This window comes from Centroberyx affinis, unplaced genomic scaffold (genome assembly GCF_046629955.1).
Source record: "Centroberyx affinis isolate AG114_WGS23_722 - 3 ecotype Tasmania unplaced genomic scaffold, CSIRO-AGI_Caff_v1 ptg001131l_1, whole genome shotgun sequence".
In the NCBI taxonomy this organism is placed as follows: domain Eukaryota; kingdom Metazoa; phylum Chordata; class Actinopteri; order Beryciformes; family Berycidae; genus Centroberyx; species Centroberyx affinis.
The window spans coordinates 521,872-546,494 of NW_027279670.1; the positions used below are offsets into that span (position 1 = coordinate 521,872).

Sequence of the window (24,623 nt, forward strand, 5' to 3'; positions counted from 1 at the left end):
CAGGTATGCCAGTTTATAGGAATCTCCTGCGGCATGATGGGAGCTCTGCTGAGGAGGTGCTGTGTTGGTGTGTGTGTGTGTGTGTGTGTGTGTGTGTGTGTGGCCAGAGTCGTTGTTGTGCTGGCTGTGGTGAAATAGTACAATTCTTGGGTGTTTACTGTGTCTATATGTTCAAAGAGAGTCTTGATATGGGCCTGAGAAATGTGTATCAGTGATATGTGTGTGTGTGTGAGAGAGAGAGAGAGAGAGAGCGCATGAGAGAGAGTAATTTGAGTACAATAGCAGGCTCGGCTTGTGCGTGTGTGTGCGTGTGTGTTTGTGCGTGTGTGTGTGTGTGACCCTGGTTGATTGTGCTGTCTCTGTTCTCTCTGTAGGTCGCTGGAGAGAGTGATGACGCGGCAGTGAGAAGCGCACATACGCACTCCCTCACTCACTCACGCACGCACACAGACACACACACACACACACAAACACACACACACTTGCCCACACACACTTTAAGTCTTGCCCTACTAAGACAGGGAGGAGGGGGAGAAAATTCTGCTATGACGGTGTCATTTCTCTCCATTACCGGTGTGTGAGCCACACACACACACACACTCACACTGCGTGGGGAGTTGCCTGCATGGGGGATAAGGCCCTATCTAGGGCACAAAGATGGAGCTCACATCCAATTCGTCACATATCTAACACTCACACACATGCACACAGAGAAACACACACCTGTAATCTCACACCCCAGATGTGAAGAATGAAATGAGTGACTGAATGGAGAGAAGACATTAGAATAAAGCATCTCAGAGAAGGCAAGAAGACCAGACGGTCCCCGGGCCTGGGCAGGAGAAGATGCCCCAAGGGCACTAAGAAGACCAAGGGAGCTGCTGTGTTACCCCCACCCCCCCCCCCACCCCCCCACCCCCTCCACAGCTGTAGCTTCGCCCTGTGAAGACCACTACCAAGGGCCCTAGGTTGACAGCAGGGTGCCATTGAGACACCTAGAGTGCGCCACGAAGTGCCCTACAGTTATCACCATGAGCTGTAGGCTAGAGGGTACACCCCAACTCTAGCCCCTATCTCCTCCCGTGTGTGTGTGTGAGTGCGAGTGCGAGTGTGTGTATGAGTGTGATGGCGGTGTGTGTGTGGGCGGCGGCCCCCCTGCTCTTCCTGGGGCTGTGCCTGTGCAGTGTGGGGGGCCAGGCCCAGGGGGAGGTCCTGGAGTTTGGGGGTGTGTCTGGTCAATGGGGGCGGTTCCCAGTGTGGAACGCCTGCTGCGAGAGCGTGTTGAGCTTCAGCCTGCGGACTCACAGCCAGGAGGGCCTGCTGCTCTACCTGGACGATGAGGGCTTCTGCGACTTCCTGGAGCTGCTGCTCCTCCACGGCCACCTCCGCCTGCGCTTCTCCATCTTCTGCGCTGAGCCGGCCGAGCTGCAGTCGGGCGTGGCGGTGAGCGATGGGCGCTGGCACGCCGTGCGTGTCAAGCGGGACTGGAGGAACACCTCGCTAGAGGTGGACGGGCGGCTTGAAGGATGGGCGGAGGTGAAGAGCAAGAGGAGAGACATGACGGTGTTCAGCCACACCTTCATGGGCGGGGTGTCGCCGGAGCTACACTCCTCGCCCCTGCGCCTCACCTCCCCCTCGGTGCGGGAACATCCTGCTTTCCGCGGCTGGATCACGGCAGTGAGCGTCAATGGCTCACTAGTGAGGCTGGACAGCTCAGAGGGCGTCACGGTAACGGCTGGCTGTGGGCCGGACCACCAGTGCCAAAACGGAGGGGTGTGCAGCGTGGTCAACGATCAGGCCGTCTGCGACTGCTCTGACACCGGTTACCAAGGCAACGACTGCAGCGAAGGTAAGGCCCAAAACCATGCTGACATGGTCATCACACACCGCCTCATCCTTCAAACACACACACACACACACACACACATTCACCTGCATACACTGACACAGTCACATACACAGACACACACACACACAGAGTTCACTGAACACAAATCTCCAAATTAATACTTCCAATTCTTCAGTGTAGACATTTATTTCTCATTCGCACCCTCACTGGACTGGCAGCCTTCACAAACAAGGCATGCATACTGAATATGTTTAATATTGATTCCCATGGCTGCCAATGGCTCGCAACTGAGTATGTATCTCCAGGGCTCAGTGCTAAGCCCCCTCCCAAGAAGTGCAGTTAGTTTACTGGAGTTGGAGCTGAGAGCTTGAAAACTGCTGTTTGAGCTGCATTCAGACTGTGAAGCTGGAGAGTCTGGAGATTTGAGACAAATTCCTGAATCTCGCTGAAAGCCTTGCCTGGCTAGCGCGTAAGCCTTGCTGGGCTATATTGGTGTGTATGGGCAAAATACAATAACAGTATAGATCCATTATGAATGGGGTTGTTGGCTCCCGTTGAAAGACTTTCATTGGAAATAGGCTAAGAGGTTGGAATTCAGTGGATGTTGAATGGCTGACACCTGGCTGCCTGTGTTAATGGATTTGCATTGATTCTAGATGGCCTTCATAGGTGCCATACATAGGGTGCTGAATTGAAGTGTGTACAACCAATCTGTTTCCTGCCATTTATTTGAACAACTTGCAGCCTGTTAAGATGATGTTTTCATGTGTGTGTGTGTGTGTGTGTGTGTGTGTGTGTCGGTGTCCTTCTGTATTATAAAACCTAAATAGTGTCCTGTCAGTATTACTATATAAATACATAGAACTATGAATTTAAATATCCTTATATAAAAAAAATATATTTTCTAACTGTATGTTATTGGAAGGCAAAAGAAAAATGCTGTTGTGCAAGTGATCTGCTAAAAACATGATATCTCAACTCTACAAAATATCATCCCTTAATATTGTCAAATACTGTGGTCCATACAAGTGCCAATATAAAGGGCACTGTAATGATGGCCATTAGAAAAACGAATGAAACAGCTGTTTAATGAACTCAGCTACCTTGTTATGGACAATACTGTAAATGCTTTAATTTCCCCCTGCTTAGTGGTCTGTGTCATCAGATTCGCTTCAGTTCATTCACAGAGCAAATCTGCATTTTTAATCATTAGCTATCTCAAGTACTGTACTGTATTTTTTTTTTCTTTTTGACGTCAAAGAGGCTTTTCAGCTTTGCCTTAGCTATTGATTTTTCAATGACGCCAATGCATCTGCCAAAACAAGTGGCCTTGCTGCCGTCCCTCTCCACCCTGACCTCACACCCCACCCAGCACCACTGTTGCCATCACACCTCCCTATAGCCACCCACCATATCACACCCTACCACTTAGCGGACAGTGGGATGGCCTAGGTTACCATGGAGACAGGACTGATAGGGAGTCATAAGTGTTTCTCCCTCCCCCCTCTTACTGCCTCTCTTCTTCCCTACCTCCCTCACTACCCCCATCCCTCCGTTCCAACCTCCCCTTCCTTTCCTCCCAAGTCCATCGTGACTCTTAGTGGCTGCAGGCGGTGTCACTGTCTCTCGGATCTGTGTGTATGTGTGTGTGCTGGCGTGTATGTATGTACTGTATGTATGGCAGGCATCCCTGAGGCAATAATGGCTGTCTTGACAAGTGGTCTTAATTTTCCAAGTAGGACGGGGCAGGTAGCTGCTGCAATATGCTTATTGCTCTCTATGTGGGGTGTCTATAAGTTGAGGAAGTCACAGGTGAAGATATGATCCACTTGCTGCAGACACCCAGTGATGTGCTGATGAGAATAAAATGTGATCCAGGCCAGTCTGATCCAGTCTGCTGCTAGGTGGGAGTATAGGGCACAGTGGGAGAGGACCTCAGCACACACACAGACAGACTCACACACACACACACACACATACACACACACGCACACACTCACACAAATACAGATGAGCACCCAGATAGTACATGCTATCCTGCCAAAGAGACAGTGTACACAGTTGAGTGGATAATGAGATGCTAACATAACTCAGGCAGGAAGGGGAGGCACATGCACAAAGGCACACATACATGTACAACACACACGCACACACACACACAAACACACACACAGACCCAGTGAGCGGGCTCCAGCACCACCATTAGCAGCAGCGGGACTGGGGTCCATAGCAGCAGTGCAGGTCTACAGGCTAAATTTTACATAAGGCCTCTCACTAGGTGCATTACCTGCGTTTGGATTGGATGTTTGTTTCATGGCAAGAGGCTACTTATCTCCTTTAAGGGGCTGCGCTGTATTTCTACAGTTGGACCCTCATTTGTATGGGTGTCACTGGTGTGTGACACCGAGTGTTACTGTTGAGAACAAGTGCTACAACCATGGCACTAGTAGTAGTCATAGCCTCATAAAATGGTTCCAGTTGGAAGGCCTGCTTAGATGGGTGTACATGGGGTAAGCAGTATTTGGTTCAAGTGGTATGGTTTCCATTAGATATGCTAGGATCAGCTTTGAATTACATGGATTGTAACATGTATTAGTACCAGAATAACATACATTTTCAGCACAGGTCTTAATTGAATAGAAACACAGCTTTGGATCAAGCTTAATCTGCGTATGTTAAAAGCCCCCTAAGGAGTAGTGGGTTGCTCTTGGGGTGAATTTGGTTGTGATTCTGCAGTGGGAATACAAGGGTCCTTTCTAGCTCCTTTTTTAATCTCAGGGCGTAGGATTGCTGTGTGAGATTGGTATTTCAGAGTCTAGGGGGACATTGTTCAAGGGTAGAGAGTATGAGTGGTACATGAAGGTAGTAATTCAGTGTGGCTTAATGACTAGTTTTAAGGTGCTGTGGAGAAGAAAATTCAAAGGTTGTACTTGGGAGAAATCAGGTGGATGGCAAAGGGCTAGGGACCAGGGAATAAAAGCTCTTGTCAGAATCTCCCTTTGACTAAAGAGCAAATACTGTGTAAACAGCATCTAAGGCCATTACTTGATGTTGATTGTATGTGGTTGGACTGTAGTTGTCTCTTTGGTAATGGTAATGATCATTATTTGCCTTGATCTGAATCCAGGCTGTGTAGTTATTTTGTGAGAGTCAGGTCTAAAGGTGGTTCTGTTATGTGGTACCATCAAATTATGATGTTATTTTGAACCCAGAAACCTCATTGAAGCTGCACAATGAAGCTCAGGTGAAAATTTGAACCTCTGAAAATTAGAAAAAAATCTATTATAAATCTTGAATACTGAATGAATATCCTCAGCAAGGGGAATATTTGATCCTTAGGACCCTGTTTGAAGCCAGAAATATGCAGTTTCGCTGTGGCAGTCCTAGCCTCCCATCGCGTTTACAATAGAAGAGATATCTTCAAGGCTCACTGTTGATCTGCCTTCCTTCACATGGTTATTTCTGCAAATTTGTGACAAACTTAGAAATATGTGTAAAGTAACTGCAAAAGATTATCATATATGCTTTATTTCTCCCCAAAGCTATATCAGAGCTTTAATACTGGTATTAGTAAAGGCAATGGAAGCTGTAGGGCTATAGGAAGGGTTTCATTCCAAAATACTACAATCTATATACATTTTTGGAAAACAAAATCCTACCTGAAATAGTCAATAAAAAAGATGATTCCACCTTCAATAACACAACTGTACTAAATAAAGGTCTTAGTACTTTAATAGTCACCTATAACATGCATTACCCTCATGACAGCAGTAGTTTTGTTATACAGTAGTACGCAACTTTTTTTTTTTCAAAAGGCGGCTATCTAATTCTGAACTGTCTGGGACGAGGGTTTGGGCAGGGCTATGCATAGATGTATTTACTGTCTGAGCTATTCTGTCCTCCAGTGAAGGCAGAGTGAACCTGGCTTGTTAGGCCTGGCCTGGCTTCCATTGTCCTTGAGGGCAGATCGCTGTTAGCATGCTAATGGCTCCACCTGTTTCCGCCATATTACCAGCACAAGGGCAGAGGCAAGGAAACACTCAGATCAGGATACAGCTCAGAGCACACACACACAAACACACACACACACACACACACACACAAATATACACACACGCACATACACATACACATACTCTGTCCCAGTATTGACCCCTGCATGCCCCTCGTCTTCTTGCACTGCTAATCCATCCCTACATGTTTTCCAGCTATTTCACATCATTACTATTACTGCCATAGTCAATGTAGGTGTGTATGTGTGTGTGTATGTGTGAAAGTGAGACAGAGAAAGTGAAGGAGAGAGTGTGAAAGTGTATGTGAGTGTGTGTGTGTGTGTTTGTGTGTGTTGCATGCTACTTGTCGGGGGGCTCTGGGGAGAGGAGGCGGCTGCAAGGTAAGTTCTGGGGTAAACGGCTCTTGAATCCAAACATACAGGTAGGAGTGTACGCTTTTGCCCACCCCCTCAACCCTCTGTGTCTACAGGTGTGTGTGTGTGTGTGTGTGTGTGTGTGTGTGTGTGCTTGTGTGTGTGTGTGTGTGTGTGTTTGTGCGGCTGTATGCGTATGTACTGACGACTCCAGTTTGGCTACCAGTGCAGCATGGTATCCATCGTGACGTCTGCGTGGACTTGCATGTGTGTAACCACGGTAACCCGGGGCGGGTGTGCATGTGAGTAGCCATGGTAACCCAGGGGCTGAGCATGCATGTTAATGAATGTCTGTCTCTCTCTCTCCTCGCCCGGCCGCGAAGCCTTCCCAGAACACATCTACACTCCAGGTGGGTCACCCTTCTCTCTCTCTTTATCTATCTATCTATCTATCTATCTCTGTCTGTCTGTCTTTGAGTTCTTCTCCCTTCTGTCCATTTAGGGCCGATTCACATGCAACGCTCTAAAATGCTTGGAAAATGCGAGGCGCGCTGAGTGGACAGTGAACACAGAACATTTATCAAGTGCGCTTGGACGGTTGCGCTACGGGTGTGCCTGCCGTTGCCAAGCAACCAAAGACAACAACTTCACATGTTTGTTAGTAGTTATCTGAAATAATGGATTACCATCGCAGTAAAACTGTCGTAGTAGCTTTACTTCTTGATCTACATGTGGAGCAGAAACATCTCGCCATGAATACATCCCTCTCTCTTTCGCTTTCAGGCTATGTGACATGCAGTGCGCTTGCAGCGTTCCAAAAAGTTGAGATGTTTTTATCTCTGCGCCATGGTCGCAGTAGAAAAAAAGGCGCGTCGAAACGCGTGCGCGTCGCAACCGCATCGGCCTCGCGTTTGCGCGTGTCTGCCCCATTGAAATGAATTGATTTGAGCGCGTAAAAGACGCGCCGTGCCTTCACACTTAAGCAACCATTTTCTCTTTCCCCACTACTTGGTTCTTCTTCACATTTTCTACCTTTTCCTCCCTCTTTTTCTCCTACTCTAATACCTATTTCTTTAGCTCTGTCATCGTCTTATTTTCCCTCTTCCTCTCCCACGCTCTCTGCAATTGTTTACAGCATTTTCACATCCATCTTGTCTTTTACCTCCTTATATCTGTCCTTCACATTCTCCTTACGTCTTCTATTAATACAAAAATAAAAAGGTAGCCAGCATAAATGTGGTTTGAGTTGGGGAGTGTGTGTGTGTGTGTTTGTGTGTATGTGTGTGTGTATGTATGTGGGGGTTGGTTGCTGACAGCTGGTAAGTACTACATTCCATGTGCTATCATCTGAAGTGGCTGTTGCCTCAAGGTTATGTAGACGGTCAGGCACACAAGTACACTAAGTACACTAACTACTTTGTGTGTGTGTGTGTGTGTGTGTGTGTGTATGTGTGTGTGTGTGTGTGTGCATGTGCGCGGGATCACTGCCTAGGATGAGAAAGTGTCTTCGAAGTGAGTTTTCTAGAGATTTGGTATAATTTAGAGGACACACACACACACACAGAGAGACTCTTACACACAGAAGTGCAGCTTTCAACAGCGTGTCATTAAGAAAGTCCTGTTATCACACACACATGCACATGCACACACACACACAGACATCACTCCCATGATCCTTTGCTGTGCTGACTGTGCTCTTGTCTTCTTTTAAGGTCTGGCACACCTGATGATCGGCGACCAAGGTATGGCCTCCTCTTACCTCACTTCCTGTTGTCCTCTGCTATACCATCATCCCACCCCCCTTCTCACCCACACCCTTACAACTCCCTGTACCCCCCCCCCCCCCCCCCCTCCTCTTCATCACCACCTGGCGCGGGAGGAAGTTATCTCTCTAGGCACTGAACTAAGGTCAGTTTTTTTTTCTGGGGTTTAGATTTAAAATGGTGCCGTTTGGCAAAGCACAAAAAATTAAGTTTCAATTTAAGCTTAAATGGATGAAGTAATTATGACTTGGACCAATTTGACATGAAATATGCCTTTAAGGGTAATTTTGGTAATCTTTTTTTTGGGAGGGGTGGGTGATGAGCTGATCTTAGAGTCTGAGAGCAACTTCTACTGCGATATGCAATCATGGCTGCTGGTGCTGGAGGGAGGATGGGAGGGTGTAGACGGCTGGGGTTTGACAGCGCTTGGCTGGGTTAGACTTGGCCGGGCTCCTGGTCATGGAAATGGAGCTAAGGGCTGACTGACCGACTGACTCCATGGATGGTTTGGTTTGGTCTTTACTCTTCCACTTCACCTCATCTTCTCTCATCTGTGTATGAGTCTGTTTGATAGGAAAGATGGGAGCATTAAGTGAGTGTGTGTGTATACGTGTGTGTGTGTGTGTGTGTGTGTGCCTTTACATCAGGGTTATGTGCTTTGAATCACTGACCGTGGCAGTTTTCACAGGCACTCATATCCCTCAAATCCCTCGCATTCATCCACATTCATCCACGCCTTTTCATTGGCTTCCAGCATGTCCCGCTCTGCTGCCATTGGTTCCCGCACGGGGCTCCTCCTCATCCATTGGCGAGTGCATGTTGTTCTGAACAGATGTTTCTACAGCATATGAAAGCAGCGCTGTTGAACCTCGACCTCAGAGTTGGCCAGTGCTTTTGAACACCACCCGAAAAACAAGTGCCGCTTTTCTGCCTTTTGAAAATGGAAGACTTGTTCACTGACAGACAAAACTCACAATGCCACCTCTCTCTTCTTGCCCTCTTTCTCTCTCCCCCCCCCCCCCCCCCCACCCTTGTACCCCCTTCCCTCTTTGTTTCCTACTCTCTTTCTCACTGTTTGGGACACCACCCTCTGTGTGAATTTAGGCAAGCTCAGAGGTACCCCCGACTCTTTCATATGTATGGCTATTGGGCTGCTCTGGATGGTTTTGAGATATTGAATGTGATGATAAGCTCTTATATGTATGATAAAGCAGACCTTTAGAGCTGTACAGCTTCAAGCTCTTATTTGCAGCCGCCATTAAATTGGAATCTTTCATTTTTGGTAAGGTAAGCTGTTGATGCATGTGTGTGTGTGAGTGTGTGTGTGTGTGTGTGTGCGTGCTCGAACTAAGCGTGCGTGCATGTGTGTGAATGATTAGGGGCCCCAGCCTCTGGTGCTTTTGGAAATCTGAAGGTAGGTGCTGCTCGATTGATTGACTCTGCATGACGCTGATGAATACACTGACTGGCCCATGTGAAGACAGGCCTGATGGTGACGGGCTGATCTGAGGCTATTGTGTTCTTTGATTGGATGAGAGAGGACATGATGACGGCTCTCTCCCATTGTGACAGGTCCGCTATGTATTCAGTGAAATGTGCTATTTAATGAAACGTTCAACCAAGTTCCGGATAGAAATATCCTGAATAGCGCCCAAATTATGTCTCAAGCCATCTATTATGGTGAGACATGTCTATTCTGACAAGTACTGTATATTTCTATCTGAGCGTTTCGCTACGTTTTGATTGCTAAGTAAGCTCCTGATGGTGGGCTTACTGCCTCAAAATGGCTGCCATGAATCATCCAGGTGGCAGTGAAAATTTAATTGCTTCATCTGGCTTATGTTCAGCATTTTAAATCACCTACTCAAGGACCGACATGTATTAACATATGTTCCCAGCATTATTACACAATGTATTCAGTATATTTGCGTATAGTGGCTACCCTCACTATTACTAATGGTTGGATTGCGATAGGCTGAAGGTAGAACTGTGGTTGATTTTTTCTTTTTTTTTTGAGCTATTGAAGTCTCTTTCAGGAACTGTACACGTAAAAAGCTGTGTGTGTGTATGTGTAGCCTATGTGTGAGTGTGTTTTTGCTCTGCATACTGAGATGTAAAGGCTGTCAAATGGTGCAGACGAAGCCTAGCTTAGGTTAGCTCAGCGCAAAGAGGCTTTTTGAGGAGCCCGCAAAGCTGAAATGAGTTTCTTTGAGGGGGTGGATAGGGTGGGGGTGTCTGAGAAAGATATAGCGTGTGTGTCTGTGTGTGTGTGTGTGTGTCTATGCTTGAGAAATAGAGAAAAAGAGACTGTGCCTGTGAGAGAGGAGTTAAAAGAATGAATGATAGAAGGAGGGAGGTAGAGAGCGAAGGAGGGAGCGAGCGAGGGAAGGAGAGAGCGAGAGAGAAAGAGGGAGAGGGAGGGAGGAAGATAAAGCGAGTCGTCTTCGCTCCTGTGATGTAGAGCAACTGCCTGTATCTGCAAAGGGCCAGTGATGCTCCAGTCTGCCCTCCCAGCCCAGTCATTCTCGCAGGGACATCAGGCCTGATGAGGAGCCCTGGACCTTTCCCCTCCTCTATAAAACACAGCTATCATTCTCCCTGGAAACTATACCCACAGATCACTAATCACTTTGAGTGGGCGAAAATGCACGAATTGTGGAGGGAAGAAAGAAAAGAGGGAGCCAAATTGGATTTTCATAAGTATCGAGCAGCAAAAGGAAGAGGGGGAAATGGATTTTTTTTTTGAAAAGTATTGAGCAGCAATAATCTGGATGGAAAATGTGCTTAAAGCCAAGTAGCAGATTTTGCCCTTTCTCTTCTCTCTGTCTGGCCAAGAATAGACCGTGAAGGGTTCTGGGTGAATAAGCGATTGGAGGTTCTGAATAGGATTGAAGAGTGGTTTCTCTGGACGTAATTGGCAGCGGGGCTTGTTTGTTTTTTGTCTTCGGGGCGGTGTGTGTCCAGTTAATAACGGTTGTTTGTCTGCATGTTCAAGTGTTCTCGATATCAATCCAACAATCTGTGCACGGCATAGACAAGTGGTCTGCCTCGCTCGAAATGACCTTTACACCATGCACGTACGTGAACGCACGGACAGACCGACACACACACTCACGCGCACACACACACACACAGTCACACACAATAACCTTTACAGAGTGCCCGCTGAGTAGGTGAGTGAGTGTGTGTTCAGTGTAAATATGCATGAGTAAGGCTGCCTGCACATATTCTTCACGGTCAGTGGATGAAAGCAGGGGAGAGAGCGAGGTGTGTGTGTGTGTGTGTGTGTGTGTGTGTGTGTGTGTGTGTGTGTGAGTGAGCGCGCATGCATATGTGTGTGCTTGTGTGTGTGTGAGCGCATGAGTGTGTGTTAAGGGGAGGTGGATTGTGAGTCATCACTTGTGACTCATAAAGCGTCGGCAATCAAAGCAGCTCATTTTAACACACACACATTGTCTTCTGGCAAAAACACACAGATGGACACACACTCCACTCATGCACAGACCACACACACACATGTTCACTTTCACACTTTTGGATTTCTCTATATATTCTCTCTCGCACTCTTTTTTTTCTGTCCACTTCCCTCTCTCGCTGTCTCCCAGACACACACATGCACACACTTGCTCTCTCTCCCTCCCTCACACACGCACACACACACACACACACACACACACACAGCGGACGAGCTCCTTGCTGACTTCACCATATGTGGGGTTGGGAGTGGTAGCAGACGCCAAGACAAGAGGAACCAGTCAGTACCAGAAAAGTACAGCATGTCTCCTACCTCTTACTCATCATCATCCAACAGTCCTAATAATAAATCACAAAACGCCTAGCTATTAGTGTGTTTGATAAAATACAGGTCCACCAAAACCAAATCCAGAACTATGTGTCAAATATTTCTCAAATTAACACACTCAGATATTGTCTCTAGGAAAAAAAGTGCAGATGCTGTCCAGTAGATGTGCATTATCAACTGTTGCTGTAATTTAAGTTACTGCAGTCCTGGAATAATCAGGACATCATTCACCCAATGTATTGTGAAAAAGAATAAATCCACTCTATACTCTACTATATTGCTCCACTCCAGTAAGTTAGCTGTATTTCAGTAGCATAGTAGCCTGTTTGCCAAAATGTTTCGGTAGCATTGCTGAAACATAAAAAATTCTGCTTTGCTAGCTCAATGTAGTTGTAACTAAAATATTTGACGGCAAAAAATATTTTTTTGTCATACATAGATTAGCCGACGCAGTTGCAAAGCGTAAACACATTAGCAAGACTGTTGCGAGTGAGCATCACTCAATAAGAGGTGAGCTGAGCTGAATGGCTCCGGTTGCCCACATCAAGACCCATCAGTAAAAAACACCATTAAAACTAAATAGCGCCCCCTCTGGCCATCTGCAGTGATATAATGAGTGCACAATGTCTTTAATTATTTGTAATTATGTAAGATATGAATGGACTAAGTTTCATGTTCTTTTTACAAAGTTAATAATTTTGCTAGATAAATTCTCTCCACTAATAGGACTAATTCTACCCCTGCTCACCACTATTAAAAAAACAACACACAGATCCCACTAGTAATGATACAACACATTAAAATACAATGCTCATTAATGCTTAACACCCCCGGAGTTGTTGTAATGAAAGCCACAGCACTGCATGCAGTGCATACCCACATTATCGGCGAGATGTACACATTTACCGAATTTACCATGGGAAATGTGTACCAACCCCACTGGTAATTGTATACAATTACCGCCCTGTTAGTAAATGTACACATTAACATTTTCCTGCATTCACTGTAACGCTAATAGGCTGCACGGGAAGCCGACGCACCCTGTAACCGCCTAAAAATAAAGACATCAAAACGGACTCACCATTACAGAGAGGATGAAGGGGAAAGATAGAGAGGAGGCTGGGTGAGAGTCTGTGAAAGAGAGGGAGGGAGGGAGGGATGGAGAGGGGGTGGGTGGGGTAGTGCAAAAGAGTGTAGAGAAGTGATGGCGAGGAAAGATAGGGACGCATTCAGAAAGTGGGAAAGGAGGGAGGGAACGAGAAGGTCGGAGACGCAGGGGGAGACAAGGAGGGAGATAAGACTGCAGCGTTTCTCAGCAGGGGCGCTGGATCTCTCCTTGGGCTCCCCGTCTTGACACGCTCTCACATCACCCGGGATGGGATTCATTGGCGATGCAGATGCCCTCCCTCCACTCCCCTCTTTTTGAGAAATGGGCTGGTCTGCGTCCCAATTGTCTTTTACCTGTTCCAAGCATTTCCATTGTGTCTGGGAGGGTGCTGAGGTAGTGGCCCAATTGGCGATTCACTCCAGTACCCCATCTGGCATTTGAAGTTCATTTCTTTGTTGTTTGCCAAAACAAGAACGCACACACACACTTTAGCACACACCTACGCATGCACACTTACACAAACGCACACACACACACACGCACACAAACATTCATTTATTGTGCTTGTCTGCCATAACTAGGACATCTGAAATAGCCACACCATTCATTAAAAACCCATTACATTACCTTTATGAAAAGAGGTTTTTATGCTCTTGTTATTTGTTAACGACCTGCTATAAGAGGGTTTCATTAGGTCTGTGCGTGTTTCTACGTGTGTTCGTTTACGTGTGACAGTGTGTCTGTGTGTGTGTGTGTGTGTGTGTGTGTGTGTGTGTGTGTGTGTGTGTGTGTGTGTGTGCGTACTATTTTTTTTATCTGGGCATGTTTATCTTCACGCTTTCAAATTTGTGTGTGTATGTATGCGTGGGTGACTGTATGCATGAATGCATGCATGTGTATGCTTTTGCCCACACACTTACCATTCTTTGTGCCGGTATGTATTTGTGTGTGTGTGTGTGTGTGTGTGTGTGTGTGTGTGTGTGTGTAAAAGGGATGAAACTGACTCTGATCTTATCCAGCTTAAGACAAATACACTGTTCTGCCTGCAGACATTGTCATGGAAACAAGCCGGTTTCCCTGGGTACCGGAGAGAAGGCCAAACCTGAGCTACAGACAGAGAGAGATATAAGCACAGATAGAGGAAGAAAAAGGAAAAAGCAAAAAGGATGGAAAATAGGAAGTGTGTTGTTCAGTTGATTTTCCGTTAATAACATTTAAAGGGATTGGCCACCTAAACACAATTTGCTATTGACAGACTGATTCCCTCAGATAGAAAGGTAAACTATAATTTTGGTCAAATATAATAGGATCTAGTTGTGTTGTATGTGACAAACACTTAAATGAAGTATTTCATTCTACATAGTTGTATATCCATTTTGGAAATATTATGCTACCTGACAATATTTCAAAAACACAGATGATTCTACTCTCAAAAACATAACTATCAAAACTTTAATAGTAGCCCATAATGCGCTTTACTTTCAGGCCAGTAATAGTTCTGTCAGAGCAGGTGTCAGTTTTTTCAAACTATGGATGTCGCATTTTGGGAACGAACGCCTTCAATAAAAAAAAAAAAAATGCATGAGAGACCAGTAGACAACCAATCTGTCACTAGTGTCACGACAGTAATATCCCATCCAACAGCATTGCTCCCTTGGCTGTGATGTGATAGCCCAGTAGGTTTCAAAGGCAGATACATCATTGAATAGAGATGGAAAAGGGAGTCGTAGCCCGTAGTGAACTTGGCTGTATGGATTTTTACACTTTAGGTTAATATAGAGAGTCTGCATATGTTAGCATACATTTACATGCATTTCCTACACTGGTCATCTATCTGTATATATACTGTAAGAGCGAATAGTTAATCCACCTGTGTCTGTTATTAAAAAGGGCTGCTTTCATACAGCATGTTGTATGAGTTTGTGTTGTGTGTGTGTGTGCGTGCGTGTGTATGTTTGCATTTGTGTGTGTGTGTGCGTGTGTGTGTGTGTGGGACAGTCTGAGGGGAGCTGATAGCAGAAATGCATGGTGGGCTAAAACGAGGTGCAGGGGAATTGCAGTGTGCTATCTCCAGAATGACAGGGCTGCCATGATTGAGGCTTGCTACTCTAGGATTTAGATACACCAGCATTTTCCTCTCACCCTCTCTTCCTTTCTCTCTAGCCATCCAACCCTCCCTCCCTGCCTCTCCCTTTGCCTGTCTCTCTTTCTATCCCTCCCCCTCTGCCTCCCTTTCTCTCCATGTCTCTTTTCCCTTCCATTTTGTGTTACCCCTCTCAATGAGTCTTTCTTTCTTGATCTCTCTCCATCTCCCTATTTATCCTGTCCTCTTTCGAAATCCCCTCCACATCCCTCTCATTCTCCTCCCTCTGTTTCTCTCCTCTCTTCTCCTCTTCCCCTCCACCCTGCTCCCTCTATCAGGTGCTGTATAATGTAGGCTCCCCTGATGTGCTCCCTGCCTCCATCCGCCATTTTGATTCAGTACAGCTGTCCATGATAATGTACTGTTCACTCAATCACTCTCTCTCTCTCGCCCTCTCACTCCATCTCTCTTGCTCTCTCTCTCTTTCTCTGACATACACACACACACACATATACACAAACATATTCATATCTGTAGCCCCTGTAACACAGGGTTGCCATGGAAATGACAAATCAGTGTGTGAAAGGTTGAGGAGAAGACCCATGAGAAGAGACAAAGCCATGTGAGACACACATACACACTCTTTAGCACACACAAACACACAGAGAAATTGAAGTGATGTGTGTTTGATCATTGGTGGTACAGTTGCAGCTGGTCCCAGCAGTAGCAACCATCAGAGCGGTTATTCTCTCTCTCTATCTCGCTCTCCTCCCCCTTCCACATAGCCTGCCTTATTCATTAGAATGGTAGGTTAATGATGGCCTTCAAGGTCTCATGCCAATCGCTCACAGTCTTCACATTTTTTTCCTTCCTCATTCCTCCCTTCCTGCTGTCCTTTCTTAGTTCCATGCATCGTTTCTCGCGCCATTTCCAGTATTTCCTACCTTCTTGCTGCCTTTTTTTCCTTTCCTTTCCTTTCCTTTCCTTTCCTTTGCTTTCCTTCCCTTTCCTTTCCTTTCCTTTCCTTCCCTCCTTTCTCATTTGATTCTATTCGTTCAGTTTTCCTCTCTCTTTCACTGTATCCTTTTTCTCTCCGGCTCTTTCTCTGTTTCTTGCTTCGCTTTGATCGACAGAGCTCTCCACAGGATGGAGTGTGACATGTGGTGTGTATGTCAGTGTCTGTCTCACTGTTTACTCTGAGCTAATACTGACTCACTCCATTAATCTGAGCTACAACAGATCCACTCCACCCTGCCCACTTGAGAGTGTATGTGTGTGTATGTGTGTGTGTGTGTGTGTGTGTGTGTGTGTGTGTGGTGTTTTTGTGTGTCTATAAATGAGCGCACTCAAATGCAGGCAGGCGTACATGCATACATGACACATGTGTATGTCCGTCTGTGTGTTTGTGTGACCCAATATGCATTTTCCTGCCTGATGTGTGTGTGTGTGTGCACGCCTGTGCGTGTGTGATGTAATAGAACAAGGACTGAGTGTTTGCGGGCCAGAGCCTCCAGATCGATGCAGAGATGCTTTATGTGCTCCTGTCTGGTCTAATGACATGTCTGTAAATTAGCAACAGAATGGCGGAGCGCCGCACTGAAACCTAATGGCACCTCTGTAAATTACCGCTAGAATGCCGCTGGACGGCTGCGTGTGTTCTCATTGTGAACAACTTGGCTCCCCCCTCACTCTGCCACCTCATCTACATTTGTCTGCACGTCTGCTCTGCTTGTGTGTGTCAGTGCGTATTTGTGTGTGTGGGTGTGTGTGTGTGTGTGCGCGTGTGGTGGTGTTAGCTGTACGGCTGTTTCAGCTGTGCAAGAGTGTGTGTGTGTGTGTGTGTGTGTGTGTGATTGTTTTAGCGTTTGTGGCCGTTCCAGTCTGTGTGTGTGTGTCTCCCTCCTCCCCCTCGCTCTCGCTCCTCTCAGTAAAGACTAGCCTGAGGCCCTGAGTTGGTAATAGCTTTTCTGACAGCAATACACCAATATTTACAGAGACCAGCACCCACCCACACCCCCGCACACATTTCACGCACACACATAAAAAGCACAAACTCATATACTCACGCAAGCACACACACACACACACCCACATACAGAAGGGGACCATGCGCAAAGTTGCACACATCTTTTGAGCATGCACACACACACTTAATTAACATGCTGGGAGGGAAGGAATCACACACTAGGGGGAACTCACACACATGCTGGCAAACAATGTGTTGTTTCTCACTTGCCTACATATTGGCATTCACACTTTCGGTCTTTCAAGCAACAGAGGCAAAGAAAGACAATTTAGCACGACTGCTCTTTGAATTGTGATACATTCTAATTTTTTCCTCCTCATTATTCTCCCTGTGTTATATTCACTCAAGTGCGGCCGATTCCGTTTCAACAGTCTTCTCTCTGCCTCTTACTACCTTAATAACCTATTATACTTTAGTCTATTCATTACGTGGCAGTCTTTTTTCCCCTCCTCTCCAGTGGTTCCTTACCAAGTCTCTGTCTTGCTCCAGCCTGACCTAGTGTGTTAAATTCCCCTCTGTTCTCCTCATTAGCGTGAACTAGAAGATGGTGGCTACGCCAGAGGCTCCGTACAGAAGGCTACACGAGCAATCAGAGAAAAGGAGGCCAACAAGATGTGTGGAGAGGAGTGGCGGGGGGGAGCAGGAGGGAGGTGTGAGAGATAGAGGGATGGTGGTGAGGAGAGCGATAGAGAGGGAGCGGGGGAAGGATGACGCTTAGGGGGGGATGGGTGTGAAGGAGACAGATAATGTCGCCCCTGCTTGTGTATGCCAGCACAATAGTATGATCATTTTGTGCACGCAGATGTGTGTGTGTAGGTGTGCGTGATTGTTTCTTTGCTTGCTTGCGTATGTGGCAGTGAACTTGTGTATGTAAGTGTGTGAGTGCAGATAAGAGTGTGTGAGCTTAAGGATGATGGATTGCAAAACCTTGGTCTGGTGTCCTTGGGGGTCACTAAGGGTGCGCACGGTAAGTTGCTATTGGCTCTCTGCCTGCTATTCTGAATTCTAATTGGTCAATCCTGCCTGCTGTGGCTGGCATGATGCTTATAGGCTGTTGCTCTCCATCCTCATCATCAGTTTTTGCCTTCCTCGCGTAAATCATCCCGAAAACTTTCTAACCTTCTGTCGCTGTCATACACACACACAGCAGACACACACACTGTGTCGTTTGAAGAACGTCACAAAATGAGCCATGTTGTCAAACAAGAGCACATCACTTCTGATTGCCAACACAGCTTTTCTCTCAAAAGGGAGGATGGCAGGTTTCATAACGAGTTTGGAATGCTACAGATTCACGACTGCCTCTCTCACATCCACACCGTTTAATCTCCAACCCACATGAGTGATCAAAGCTTGTTTATACACCACTCCATGGTACGATTAGAGGTATGGAAGGAAATGTTTCTTCCAAGTGCTGGCATCAGTGTGGCTTTGCTTGACAATAACAACATTTTCAGCATCTTACACAATATGTTTTGTACTGCATATCCAAATCAAATTTAACCAGGCCCAGCTGAGCTTTGTTTTACTCGGCTGGCTCTGATGAACATCCACCATTTTATCATCTTTGAGCATATTGGGAAGAGCAGTGTGGGATGAAGCAGCATAGCTTGGATACTGTACTAATCATTGCAACAACGTAAAACAAGAATGTAATGGCTCTACTCTACTTTTTTCCTCCCCCATTCCCTCCTCCTTCACCTCTCCCATCCCCTCAGCTCGCGAGGAGTACGTGGCCACGTTCAAGGGCTCTGAGTATTTCTGCTATGACCTGTCGCCCAGCCCCATCCAGTCCAGCAGCGACGAAATCACGCTCTCCTTCAAGACGCTGCAGCGCAACGGCCTGATGCTGCACACGGGCAAGTCAGCTGACTACGTCAACTTAGCACTGAAGAACGGCGCTGTGTCGCTCGTCATCAACCTGGGCTCCGGGGCCTTCGAGGCCCTGGTGGAGCCCGTCAACGGCAAGTTCAATGACAACGCCTGGCACGACGTCAAGGTCACCCGCAACCTGAGACAGGTAACCAGACAACAAGAGGTGGAAGAGGGAGAGACGTAGCAGAGTAGAGAGAGAGAGATGGTAGAGGAGAGGAGAGGAGAGGAGAGGAGAGGAGCTAAGACAGAGGATGTAGATGAGCTAGAATGATATTGATAAGCTTTGTAGAAGATAGATGGGAATGGACTTAGGGAGGGACAAAAAGATGAAATGATCGGTGGATAGATGGATGGAAGAGTGGATGGATTTAAATTGCCCGTTAAATGGTTTGATTGTATATTTGAGACAGCGTGTGAGACAGTCAATGGTGAACCACAGTGGCTATTGTAGTTGTTTGAAGGGAGCCGGACAGTAGAAAAGACTTTAGTTGGCTAGTAATGAATTAATCACTCCAGAGCCTACAGACAGTGGTCTCTTGTCTAACTGCAATGAGGTTGTGGTGGGAAGAAAATATCTGAGGTTCAGGTCTTAGTTTACAGTGGGTTAACCACCAGACCAGCACTGCTTTCAGCTTTAGGTGAGTGCTTCTCCAATTGTGTGTGTGCGTGTGCGTGTGCGTGTGCGTGTGCGTGTGCGTGTGCGTGTGCGTGTGCGTGTGCGTGTGCGTGTGCGTGTGTGTGTGTGTGTAACAGAGAGAGTGAGAGAGAGAGAGAGAGAGAGAGAGAGAGAGAGAACATTGAGGGTCTCAAGCACTCAGGTGCTTGTAGCCCACCTGTGCTCTGCCTCTCCTGTTTGCCTGTCTGTACTACTAACTTGACTACTAACTTTACTAACCTGCTAGTGAAACTAACCACCATCCATGGAATGATTCATTCTACTAACCTAACCTGTGCCCTTCTCCTAGCGAAACCACTCCAACCAACCTACTAACCTCGCCAGAGGCCTTCTACCTTTTCTTTTTTTGTTCCCGAAGTTGTTCTGTTCACAGTTTTTTGCTTTCCTTTCTCCCCCTCTCCTACAAAGCACTCAGGCATTGGACACGCTATGGTAAACAAACTCCATTGTTCGGTAGATATCATTCTAATTGTTTCTTAGTTTGGGTTTGCCCCGTGTCTATTTCCTTTTGAGCCATAGACATCAAAACTAAACCAAAAAAAGGATAAATGCGGTTGGTAATCTTTTAGGCTTAAAAAGCCCCCGCCCCTCCTCCTTGCCAACCACTTTTTTTCTTTAACCCCCGTTTTTTTGCCGTTCACCCCATCACTCTGTGATTGACATGTAGGCGTGTACTGATTGGCTCATCCCTCACCTGCACGCAATTGGCGAGCCCCCCTCCCTGCATGGCGTGACCCAGAAACCCTTCCCCTCTCTGACTGGTCCGTTAAATGGATAGAGAGGTTCCCCCTTCCCCTCTTTTTTTCCTTTTATTTTTTGATCTCTCGTCCTCCACTCTGCCACTGCATGTTTTCCATAATGCCTCTGAGCCGAGTTTCATCCTGTCCTCTGTTGATGTTGTCGTTTTTTTAAATACTGTCTCCTCTATGCCAGTGGTTGCATGCAGGGAGAGGAACAGGCTGCATGTTTTTATATTTATGTGTGTGTGCGTGGAATGAGCCGTAATGCTAATCCATCTAACACCTGTGCGTGTGCGTGTGTGTACATCAATATGTGTGTGTTTGTCTGTGTCACCTCATTCAGACTCGCTGATCTAACAAGCCCCAGACCTCAAACTAACACCATCATCACAACTCACCTAATACCAAACACACCAGCATCATCACAACTACTAACAGCATTGAAATCATTAACCCTAACCTTGACACCATTCAGTAATCCAACACAGCTTGGCCTGAGACAATTAACACTACTGCGGCTGCCAGCAGTGCCACTACTAACAACTAACAGCTACTAACTAGCAACCAGTACTAACAACTAACTACTGTATTGTACAATACTAACAAGCCTGTGGAGGCATTACTAACACCTGCCTGGCTGGGCAAGTTTGCCTAGCAATGATAGCCACCGTCAGTGAAAGGAAATTTCCTGTAGTGGGATAGCAGAGAGCACACAGCCACTACAGGCAGTCTAAAATGGCCACATATTGCAGCCAAATACAGTACAATTTCTCTAGCCAGTCCAGTCAGACTGTTGTACCACTAGCTGTGATTTAAGTGTGACATCCCTGTAGGAGACAGGGTTGGCTACCAATGCTAGCTAACTGCCCTCTATAGAGACTATTATATAACTGAGTGGGCTGGCTGAATAAGACCACCAGCACCACTGTCACTCTAGACAAAGAGAAGTAAGTAAAGTTCAAGTTAGTACCAATATTGTGAAGTGAATCAAATAGCTTATAGTCTGCCTCAAAGATAAAATAGCTTATAGTCTGCCTCAAAGATAAAAGAAGGAAAAGCTTTAAATGTAAAGATTAAATCAGTGTGCTCATAGTAGACAGGGCTAGCCTGTCAGTGCAACCCTGCCCACATTGGGCTGGCTTGCTCTGTTCTCTAAGGCCAGCACCATCATGTGCAGTGAGAAAATAATCAGCTGGCTTTGAAGTGGCGGACTTGGTGCGAACACTTAATAGTCCACCAGAGCTGGGATTGAAGATAAGATTTGGCCAGCAGTAAATGGTTATCCATCACACACAGACTTGAGTGGTCTTGCTGTACAATAGACTCACCATTGCCAGACAGGCCAAAGCAACCAGACCATATTGTCTGATTCCAGTTTAAGTGTACAAGTGGTAGATGGTGCTACAGAGTGTAACACTATTACTAACTGTGGGCAGGCTGAGGCAGAGCTGAATCTGGCAGCTGGCATTTAACAGTGTATAGCTTTCTTTTTAATGCCAGTGGTAGCAGCAAAGGCTAGAGGCAGCACAACTCAATTAAACCGCACAGTTAGCACTAATCCAACCACACCAAATCAAATTCCCTACAGCACAACTGACCAATGCCCAAACCCGATCAGGCCATCTCCCCACCAGAACGCACACACAGTGGCTGCCAGAGTAATGGGGGTTAATTCGGCTGGTCAGCGCCTAGCTAGCGCTTAGCGCTGCCTTTGGTGTGAGTATATAGCGTGTCCTTTCCCTGTGCTTTGTTGTGTAGGTGACCATCTCTGTGGACGGCATCCTGACTACCACAGGCTACACCCAGGAGGACTACACCATGCTGGGCTCCGATGACTTCTTCTATGTGGGAGGGAGCCCCAGCACCGCCGACCTGCCTGGCTCTCCAGTCAGCAATAACTTCATGGGCTGTCTCAAAGAGGTGGGATGCATGCATGATACACATACGCACGCACACGCACACACATACACATACACAAAAAACACATCTGAAGTGTTCGTATACTCATGCCACAGGGATATCTGTACACTCTGAGGCTTAAATAAACACTATGCTTTCTCTTTTGCTTTTGCTTTCTCTCTTTTTTGCTGTCTTTTCTCTCTCCCTCTCTCACTCTATTTCTCCCTCTCTGTCACACACACACAAACGTTATGCACACACATTATCTTATAAAGCACATGCACAGCAATGCTTCCATTTGGCAGACTCACACAAACAGTCCCCGACACACACCCTCCCCAGCATCAGAGAGAATCAGTGATGAGTGTCGTTGAGGGAGTAGACGCAGCGCTAAGCACTAACATGCTAATTAGCTACGCCACGGAGACGTTCCATCCATCCGCTCTGCTTGAAATGGGCCACAACACTGCAACAACAAACACACACACACACACACACACCACACACATTCCCACGAAGACATAAACACACACATATTGATGCAAAAACACACACACACACACACTAATACATACTAATACGCATACATGTGCGTGTACACATACACACAATCTTGACGTATACATGCACATGTACACACACACAGACAAATACACATGCACAGAAATACCCGCCAATACACACACATACAGTAAACACACACAGATTGAGACAAAAATAAACACAGTCAAACACACATGCACTCGGACACGTGCGTGCACAGCTATTGACACAAAGAAACACAAAGAAACTCCCAAATATACCCTCACACCCATAATATACACACCCTGTCTCTGTCTCTCTTTCATTCACACAGACACACACAGAGGCATAAACAAACAACCAAACAAGCCGACAGATGATGTGCCAAACAGAGAGCTATCTGTATCAGTGGTGAATGCGCTCTGTGTTGCTTCATTAAGACTGATGGTGTTTAAACGAGGCTGCCGCTGTCAAAGTGAACCCTCCACTGGCACATTTACATATTTAATACGATGATATGATAATCCGTGTGAGCAAATTAAGATGTATGCAGCGAATCACGCGCATGAGCAATCATGGCTTTAACAATAACATGCATTTGATGCCCACGGGCACACTCCCACACACATACACACACATACACTAACACATTTACACACACTTACAGTACATGAATATTCAAGAATCACCCACGTTACTTTCCCACAGACACGAAAACACACGCATGCACGCACAGAATAAAAAAAAATGGAGGTAAAAAGCAAATGCAGGAGAGAGTTTGAGACGTGTGTGTGTTGCCGAGTTGTGCACGGGTCATAGAAAGAGGTCTGTCGTAATAAAGCAGAGCCTGTGTGTGCTCTTTTCTCTCAACATCAAAATGCTCGGCACAAGCACACTCTCCACACACACTCTGCTCGGTCAGAGAGAGAGGACTGTGTCAGGGAAAGGAGAGGGAGAGAAAGAGAAAAGGAAAAAAAAAAGAAAAAGAGTAAAAGCAATCGGGCAAGTGGCAGGGACAAATGTGAGTTATCAAGAGACAGGGCTTGAGTGGCTAGCTGGTCTTTGGGTAGTCACTCTTGTATCAAAATGCCAGAACACTTGAACTAAAAAAAAAAAATAAGTGTCTTGGATAGATGAATGGATTTCTGGTCATATTTGAAGTGGCTTGTCCCGCCTGATCTCTTTATCATTCTCTTCTATTGTAACTTTTGAAAAGGTTAATTCAAAGGGTTCCTTTTTCTTTATCCGTTTACTCAAACCATACCTATGGAAAAAAGAAGTGCCTTGGAGAACAGATGGTTGAATGAAGAAAAATCTCTTGTATAAAAACAGTACTGTGGCCAGCATCCTAATGATTTTGTCCCACAACAGTCCAACTCCGTACCAGTCCAGGAAGTCTTTGAAAGGAAACTAAGAAAAGGGTACATCTATTGACCAACAGTGAAGAAAAAGCTACTTTTTATTGACGGCAGAGATTAATTCATGCTTTTCTCTTTCCCCGGCCCCAATTCCTTGGCCCTGAAGGTGGTGTACAAGAACAATGATGTACGGTTGGAGCTGTCTCGACTGGCCAAGCAGGGAGACCCAAAGATGAAGGTAAGAGATGAGATGCATTTTCATCAACGTTATACAACTTGAATCAGACAACACATTATCCCCTTATCTACTGGCATCTTATTGTATCACAACCTCCTGTCAGGTCCCATGAGACTTGTACCGTAGGGATTCTTAAGAAAATCAACGCACAGTAAATAGGATTATATTTTTGAAAGGTAGCCAAAAGCTATTGACTTTCAGTCAGTTCACCGGTAAGAGCAACAAGCTTTATCACAGTCCTAGATTACAGAGGTCTTGTTCACTGCAGGAACGATTTCATTCCCTATTCACTGGACATAAGTATAATAAGCCAGTCTT

General features: G+C 46.1%; 1 protein-coding gene across 4 annotated transcripts in view; it reads left to right on the top strand.

The window, feature by feature from the left end:
• Positions 1-1,116: 1,116 nt before the first annotated feature.
• The window catches only part of nrxn1a (neurexin 1a), a 49,238-nt gene continuing 25,731 nt past the window's right edge, over positions 1,117-24,623 (top strand). Inside the window, exons 1-8 of one of the 4 annotated variants that reach the window (XM_071524015.1) lie at positions 1,117-1,849; positions 6,608-6,625; positions 7,928-7,957; positions 18,248-18,259; positions 18,716-19,017; positions 19,957-19,980; positions 22,047-22,208; positions 24,234-24,305. In XM_071524015.1, the coding sequence (XP_071380116.1) occupies positions 1,117-1,849; positions 6,608-6,625; positions 7,928-7,957; positions 18,248-18,259; positions 18,716-19,017; positions 19,957-19,980; positions 22,047-22,208; positions 24,234-24,305 (1,353 nt within the window). Of the gene's footprint in view, positions 1,850-6,607; positions 6,626-7,927; positions 7,958-18,247; positions 18,260-18,715; positions 19,018-19,956; positions 20,002-22,046; positions 22,209-24,233; positions 24,306-24,623 lie in introns of all 4 variants that reach the window. The other 3 variants (XM_071524017.1, XM_071524014.1, XM_071524016.1) reach the window with 3 other exon arrangements.